Genomic DNA, 8,347 nt, shown 5'->3' with positions numbered 1-8,347 from the left:
CGCGGCCACCAGGTCCCATGCGTCCGACCTCCGTCGTCCACCAAACCGGCGCGGTTGTCCTGTCAAGCACGCGCGGGGACTCGACACGACCATCAACTTGTGAGAGTTCCTTTTTTATAAAAAAAAGTTTATTTTTAAAACTAAATGCGTAGAGATTCAATGTTTAATTTATACCAAGATTCGCTAGTTGATGAAACGAACGATAAGATTTTAGAGCATCTTCACCGGTGGACTCAATGGCTACTAGGGCGCCGCGTGTTTTTGGGCCACACCGGGTGGCCCATAAACCGCCGGCAGTAATACGAGCCGAATTGAATAGTCGGAGCTCGCATGTCGACTCCTACAGATAGGGCACCAAACGGACGCCCCGGCACTCCTCGCCACGTAGGATTTTGAGGGTAGCGAGGAAAACGTCGGGTCGTCGTTTTTAATGGCCACGTGTCGCCGTCATCAATGGACATGTTGAGACCCTAGGCGGGCGCATAGTGATGCGACGGAACGTGGCCCCCTCGCTCCAGGCAGCTATGTACCCACTCGGCTGGGGCAGAGGTTCCTCACCATCTTCAATGTCGACAACGAGGGGCATTGAAAGTGCATGGTGCCCCATGTGTGATTTTGTAATTAATAATAATTTTTATGAACTGATGTTTGCATTCAGTTAGGCTTGTGGGTTTTATCCATAGACAATGTTTAAATCATATGTTGGTTTCAAAGTTCGAAAAAGAAGATAAAATGATGACCAAGGCATTGATCAATGAGTGGTCCAAATATATTGGTCATAAGAGAGCTGATCAAATGACAAGTATGTCTTTTTTTTTTGAGAGGGACAAGTATGTCTTGAAGAAGAAGGTGGAGCGATCTCTCATGTGTATCTTCAAGACATCAATATGATGAAGAACGAAGAAATGGTGTACAAGTCCAAGATGAACCATCTTGAATAGATCATGAGCTTGAAACTGGCCATCCATAAGGTAATTACGGATATATATAAAGATATGACTAAGAAGAGATTCTCCCATAGTGGATTATGGAGCAATTCGATAGACCTCGTCAAGTAAGCACAATCAAGAAAGATGTTCCATCTTGAGGTGGACAAGATCGTCATCATCAAGCTCAAGTAGAATATGCTCAAGGCAAAGGTTCCTTGTTTAGAGCTTTTTTTTTTAGACCATCCATATGGTAATTACGGATATATATAAAGATATGACTAAGAAGAGATTCTCCCATAGTGGATTATGGAGCAATTCGATAGACCTCGTCAAGTAAGAACAATCAAGAAAGATGTTCCATCTTGAGGTGGACAAGATCGTCATCATCAAGCTCAAGTAGAATATGCTCAAGGCAAAGGTTCCTTGTTTAGAGCTTTTTTTTTACCGGTCTCATGGTGTAGTTGTGAGAACACTTTATAGGATAGTTGGCCGTACTATCAGGCGGGTTCTTGAGTGAGTAACTTGATCGTATCGTTCGGAGAGAGCTCAGATCTTTGAATCATTGGCATCATCTTTCTTATTTTTTATTTGGATCTTATCAATGTGGTGATTAGCTTATGGTAATTTCCATGATAAGCTCTAGTTCATCAAAAATGGATTTCGCATGAAATACTTGTTGTGTTTCTGATATTTGAGTTTTTACATGTTCTTCGTGTTGAGAGGTTTTACCTTTAAATTCGTGGAAAAATCCATTCTAGTTTTTCTTAATATTGTCAACAAAATTGGTTTCACTTCGATCGGAGTTTCCAAACTCTAGTTTTTGCAGTTTTAGTTTCAACAGTTTTTGGAGTTCGAGACCAGAGACTCTGGTGTGTCTAGAACCGGAGACTCCAGCTCTCATAGGATGGACACTCCGGGAAAGACTCCGGACCTTGCATTCTTGGGCAGATTTGCAACTCTGTCTCACCTTCTGTATCAGGTCCAGAGGCTTTCGTTTCACACACCGGAGACTTAGTCCGGAGATTCTGACTCCGACCATACTATTTGATAGTCCAGAGTATGCCTGGGCATTGTTCGGGCTGGGCTAGGCTTCGGGTTGGGCCTAACAAAGCTCGTCACAAAAAACCCAGGCCCAGCCCAGCCCGACCGCCAGGCCTAATATTTCGGCCCAAGCCCGGCCCATCGCAGCAAATACCCATCGGGCCTCCGGCCTCGGGTCGGGCCTCTTCCCTATTTGCCATATTTCTTAAGCCCAGGCCCGGCCCGGCCCGGCCCGACCATCGGGCCTAAATATTCAGCCCAGGCCCGGCCCACAAGCATGCTCGGGCTGGCCTAAGCCTGGAAATTTCGGGCTGAGCCGGGCCGGGCCGATCGGGCCGGGCTTCCCATGGCCAGGTATAGTCCAGAAGCCCTACTATTTCAAGATTGTTCAGGCTAGAGACTGTGGTCCTTGCTAATCCGGGGACTCTGACCATACTAGTTATTGACAAAGTGAGGACGGAGACTCCGGGGTAAGTTGTGTGCAACAACTAGTTTTTCAAGGATACTATATAAAGCTGCATTCTTCCCCGAGAGGAGTAGCGGTTCCATTTTCTCTCACCTCCATTGTTAACCTTGTGGAGCTTGCCCTAGCTCAACATTCCTCATATGCTTCTAGAATATCTTTGAGGGAAAGGTGAGAGCAGATCTAGACCTACATCTTCACCAATCAAATCCTCACTTTGTAAGGGGAACCCACTAGATTTAAATCTTAGAGAAATTTGATATTCTCCTCTTTGTTCTTCCTCCATTATTACCCCAATAGCTTTTATAGCTTTAGTGAAATTTGAGAGTGAAGGACTTGAGCATCTTTTTTTCGAAACGGGGCAAGACCAGCCTCTGCATCAATTGATGCATGCAGCTTTCTTTATTAAAAGCAGTCAACTATTACAACCACCAGCAACATACATCAGGTATTATTACATCTCATGGATCACTCAAAGTTTCTACAAAAATGAGCCATCTAAACAGCACTAGCATGAAACGGCTTTGCATCCTCATGTTAGCCTTCGATCAGCACGCCAGCCGTACTGGCTGTAGAATTCTGTGCTACCATTGTCAGTCGGTTGCATCCAATATCCATAGCAAGGCACTCCTCCTCTAGGCGCAGATAGGACCACATATGGATCCAATGGGTAGCCAAAGAAATTACCTGCAAAAATGATGGAAAGTTTTTTTGTTAAAGATGCAATCATTACGCACATTCCATATTGCCCACAACAAAGCACAAACTCCAAATCTAATGTGGACTTGAGCATCTTATGTGTTGTTGTAATTGCATTTGGTGCATCGGTTTGAGTTCTCCGCGGTGATACCTGGAGGTGAAATTTTGTGAGATATTTCCTTTAGGTGCTTGTACACGAAGCTTGTTCCTCTTGGGTCTTTGGACCCTATACGGCTTGGTGACCTAGTGGTGTTCTTGGGGCATCTAGTTATGTTGTAGAGATTCCTCAAGCATGATGCGTTCGTGGAGATTTATTCGGAGGCTCCAATTAAGTTGTGAAGATTGCCCCAAATTGTACGGGTTCTTGACCACCCTCAAGGGTCCCTTAGTGGATCGAGGACTCCCCTTTTCGTGGGAAGGCTAGAGCAGAATACGGTGATGCATTCATGGAGTTTGGAGTGCTTTGTCCTCCACACCGCTCCAACGAAGAGTAGCACTCACAAGAGTGTGAACTTAAAGATACATCGTCGTCTTCGTGTGGCTCGGTTATTTCTATACCCGAGCTATTTACTTATGCACTTTACTTTGTGATAGCCTTCGTGCTTGAAGTTATATCTAGCTTTCACATAATTGTTTTTTTCTTGCTTAGCATAAGTTGTTAGTGCACATAGATGAACCCTAGTTATATAGGTTTTTTGCTAGACAAATTAAACGCTAGTTTTATTCCGCATTTCTTCAAGCCAATATCATAAAAGTTTTAAACCGCCTATTCAACCCCCTCTAGGCGACATACGTGTCCTTTCAGACTCATGTACCTCCGACGCTCGAAGGCGGCGAAGAAGGACCTCATCCGCCGCCCGCGGGCGCATGTACCTCTTGCAAGCGGAGAAGGAGAAGCTCGTCCTTCCATCACCGCCGCCAAAAAAGGGGAAGGCCTGGCGGGAGCTTGAGCTCGAGTTTCAAGCTGCGTACCGCACTCCCCGATGATCGCGAAGACGCGTCAGGCCAAGTGGCGCTCCTGAGCCGGTCCTTCAACACCAACGGGCGGCAAACGGGTCGCGGAGTGGTGGTTAGTGACGGACATTGGAATGCCATCGACCTCGAGGAGGATGAAATGGCGCCAGCTCCAACGACCCCGCCGAAGGAGGACAACTTCGACGAGGTGTGGGGCTTCGACGACGACAATGGAGGTGATAGCGTGGACAACATGGAGTACAACGTCTGCTGCCAGTAGTTAGGTTTTTTATGTTTTAGGTTTAAATTTCGCAAACTTTGTACAAATTTAGATGAACTTCAACGTATTTTAAAATTTATAAAGTTTTTAGAAAACTAATTTGGGGGTGGGGGTGTTGGGGTTTCCGATGTGGGGAAACCTACCTATATCTAGGGATGTTGTGCCGGCGTCCTAATAAGACGCTGCCAGCGCACTTGCCGATGGAGATGCTCTTAAGAGTTTAGGATTAATTTCTTCGAACAATATCTATAAATTCAGGGTTTAAAATAGAATTTTCTGTTCTTTGTTCCCTGAAGTCTGTACAACACCGGTAAGAAGTGACTTGGAATTGATCTTGACACGTTATCTAAAGAAAATGTCTGCGACGGGCAGTGAATTGGAGGATTGGAATCGAGCAAGCACGCAACCCAATCAACCGGCTCCAGTTAGCTGGAGGCGCCGTCGACCCCAGAAATCGGACAAACGTGCTCATTGCGTGACTGTGCAATGGCACTGTGGGGAGATACCTCCCTGCCCCGCCACAAGCAGCACATTTCCCGTACTACGCACACAGAGTATTAATTGGACATTTGGATTCATCTGTCGCCTCGCCTGCCATGCACCGTCGCGGTCAGATTTCTTTGAAGAAATATACGCCTCGTTTCTCCGATGTTTTCTCGGCCGAATTCTGAATCTGAGTACACAACTGTGGTTTCCAGTCGGACAACCCTCGTGCTCGGGGGCAGACATGCCATGGCGTGCCGATGCTGATGGCGGGGAATCTGAACCTGCTTGCTCATGCTGACATGCTCCCGCTGTAAACTGTAAAGAAATCAAAAGTGAAAGAGATGAATTTGCTTGCTGTACAGGTTTACCAGCAGCCTCGTGAAAGAGAGGTTTCAGATCACGCCATAAAGCTCAACTACATAAAACTTTTACCTCTGCTACTCGACTTTTCTCCACATGAGCTCACACATTTTGAGGGCACACACATGCATGCCAAGAACGTACACAAAGAAGAAAGAATTAAGCTAGAGCTAGCTACATATCCATGAATAATGAAACAATCCCAGTCGATTGAGATGAACAATTGTTTCTGATCCCTCTACTCTTGCTCTGAGGAATCGAACAACAGGTTCATTGCCTAAACCTACAACGAACAAACGAATGCCCAGATCGCAGCACTCCCAGCTTCTTCTTTTCTCGAATTTGCAGCATTCCCAGCTGATCGAACAGCAGCCATGATCTTTTTGTTGATGGCCTCCGTGGCCGGCAGGATCTGACACCATTGCTCGGCGATGGGTTTTCACTTGGAGCCGACGCCAAGCGTGAGCTCGAGCTCCTCGGCGGCGACCTCGTGGATCCTCTCCCCTTCCCACGGCGTGACAATCCTCTTATCGAACTCGAACTCCGGGCCGCCGCTTCGGCCCCTGATCTCCCCCGCCGTCATTCCCTCGATCTCCATGGAGTTGGAGTTGGACCCCGAGGCGGCTCGGTTGATGTTGACGAGGTTGTACGCGGGCGACGTGGGCGCCGTGGTGGCCATCTGGAAGCTGATCCAGCGGCCGGAGTCGACGGTGGAGACGTCCGACTCGTCGCACTCGGGGATGGTGTCCGGGTGCTCGTACCGGCGGCCGCGGGTGGGGCTGGCGGGCGCGGAGAGCGCGAAGAAGGGGTGGCGGAACGGGTCGACGTCCCAGTCCGGCTTCTGGATCTTGGGCGGGCGCGACGCCGTCGGCGACGAGAGCGGCGGCGTGACCGGCGCGCTGCTGGAGACGCGGAGCGCGGGCAGGTTGGGGAGGCCGCGGAGGAACGGGAGCAGGCAGGCGGAGCTCTGGCTGTCGAGGCGGGTGGGGCTCGGGAAGCTCGACGACGCCGGGCTCGCGTGGTAGGAGGGAACGGGGCTCGGGAAGGAGGAGGAGGGCGCGCTGAGCAGCTGCGAGGACGAGCAGGGGCTCATGCCCGCCGACGAGACCCCGCTGAACGGGCCGGACGACGGCGGCGGCTTGTATCCCTGGCACGAGTTCAACAACCGGGGGTCAGCTCAGATCTGCTACACGTCCGAGCTAGCAAGATCCAGAAAATGGAGGGTGGAGCAGAAAGGAACAGGGGGGAGAGGGAAAAGGAGGTGCGACCTTGCGGTAGGTGGTGCCGTCGTCCTCGACGACCCAGCCGGCCTCGCGGCAGAGCTCCTTGAGCACCTCGTTGTTGTCGCAGTGCTTGGGGAGCTTGTAGTTGCCCATGGCCCGGAGCCCCGTGAAGATCTTGGCGGCGATGGCCCGGCGCCGCCGCTCGCGCCGCTTGTTGTTCTCGCGCTCCTTCCAGGTGGGCGTCCGCCCCAGCCCGCCGTCCGCCGCCGCGGCCTCGGCCGCCGCCCTGGCCGCCCCAGACGTCATCAGCAGCTAGCTTAGCGAGCTAGCTCCCCTGCTCGGCTCTGCCCCGCTGCTGCTCTCGCTTCTTCTCTCTCCACTTGGCTAGCTCGATTCTTTAATGGTGGGTGGGGTGCTACAGTATGGGAGCTGGCTGCTGCGTGTGGAGTGGTGTGGTGAGCAGCGCTGAGCTGAGCTTGCTGTGTCGTGGGGTAGTCCTGGCATGGGGCTGGGTCACGAGGAGCTCGCTTTATTGCAACTGGATTGGTAGATTCTACTGCGGGTGGTGTCCGGCCCGGACCTACCTTTTCCTCGTGGCGGGCTCGCCTTTTGAGGACGGTGAGTGTGAACTGACCCACCGAGTGTGTGTCATGTGCTTGTGCCTTGGGATTTTGCCCCACGAATTTTACGGCTGTCGTACGTACTACTGCCACTCTACCAACGCAACGAGAAGTATCTAGCCAGTAGCGCGGAGTAGGAGTACTGCTGTTTTACAAAGTGCGTGCGTACAAATTTTTCCGTCCTGTCGAGCTGCCCACGTCGATTACAATCCAGTGTATTTGAAAGGTAAAGTGTACACTATAAAACTGGGGTATGGTTAAGAGAGGCTGTCGATATATTTTCCGAAAAAGATCGCCGATTTATTAATCATCTATTGTATATTAGAAGTACATTAAGGGGTCACCAGAAATTAGAGAATAAACTAGAAAATTCCACAATAATCAGAAACATCCGACCATCTAATTAGATACATCAACAAATCACAACCACTTGATATTGCTAATAGAATTCCGGACATTACAGATCCATAAAATTACCCACCTTTGTCACACATAAAGTAAACCTTTTACTCTTTCCGTGTAAAAACGTTTCGTCAAATTAAACATTAAAAAATCCTGCCTCTTTTCAACGTAGCCATGGTTTCCCTAGGTTAGCCGCCGACCAGATCGGATGGGATTGGAAGAGATGATTCAATGCTCCATCTTGAGCCAGCAGCCCGGAGCCTTGCAAAGCTTGGTTACCTGATATATGTATGCATACGAGCGCACACGCACTCACGCACAGATGATCTAGGTGCAGGTATGTCTCTCGATCATACGATTGTCTCTCAATTTTTTGGAAGCACAACTTCGCTGATACCAAAAGTTTTGCTTCATCTGCGTACAAATCTACATGAAAACTAATAGAAAGGCTATCCAATAGTGCTCAGATAGCCAGTCGTGATGGACACGACAGATGGAGCAGCCGTATCTATACGGTAGAATATTGCAATCTATGAAGGTTTCATCAGGTGCCCTGTTATTTTTCGCCTAAAACATACACCCTATTTAATCAGATCATGTAGGGAAGAGCTGACCATGGAGAAGCCGTTCAAGAATGAGGAGGCGCCGAGTGAAGGATCGACCTGAACTGCAGCCGGCCCGGCCGGTGACGACGCCAACGTCTCCGGAACCACGAGACGGAGCGCAATGACATGAAGAAGGCTGTCACACGATCTAACACATACGTCTGCATCGAGGCCATGGGAAAAGACATTGCTGGTCGTCATCATGTATCCCAGCATCAGCATCAACAGCAACTTGCAGCATCGGCAGGTGCTTGATCGATTCAATTGAATCATCCAATGTCTCTG

General features: G+C 49.4%; 1 protein-coding gene across 2 annotated transcripts; it reads right to left on the bottom strand.

The window, feature by feature from the left end:
- Nucleotides 1-5,257: 5,257 nt before the first annotated feature.
- On the bottom strand, nt 5,258-6,741 carry LOC124677393 (protein BZR1 homolog 1-like). 2 transcript variants are annotated; one of them, XM_047213381.1, is made up of 3 exons: nt 6,481-6,741; nt 5,827-6,359; nt 5,258-5,736 (listed from the first exon to the last, which is right to left on the bottom strand). In XM_047213381.1, the coding sequence occupies exons 1-3, from the start codon at nt 6,739-6,741 to the stop codon at nt 5,652-5,654; spliced, it is 879 nt and encodes a 292-aa protein (XP_047069337.1). In that variant the 3' UTR covers nt 5,258-5,651. The 2 variants fall into 2 exon arrangements, with proteins under 2 accessions (XP_047069337.1, XP_047069336.1); XM_047213380.1 differs by having other exon boundaries at nt 5,258-6,359.
- Nucleotides 6,742-8,347: the final 1,606 nt, after the last annotated feature.

Source organism: Lolium rigidum, chromosome 7 (genome assembly GCF_022539505.1).
Source record: "Lolium rigidum isolate FL_2022 chromosome 7, APGP_CSIRO_Lrig_0.1, whole genome shotgun sequence".
NCBI lineage: Eukaryota > Viridiplantae > Streptophyta > Magnoliopsida > Poales > Poaceae > Lolium > Lolium rigidum.
The sequence above is the reverse complement of the archived record's forward strand: the minus strand, read 5'-3'. Positions and strand labels throughout refer to the sequence as shown.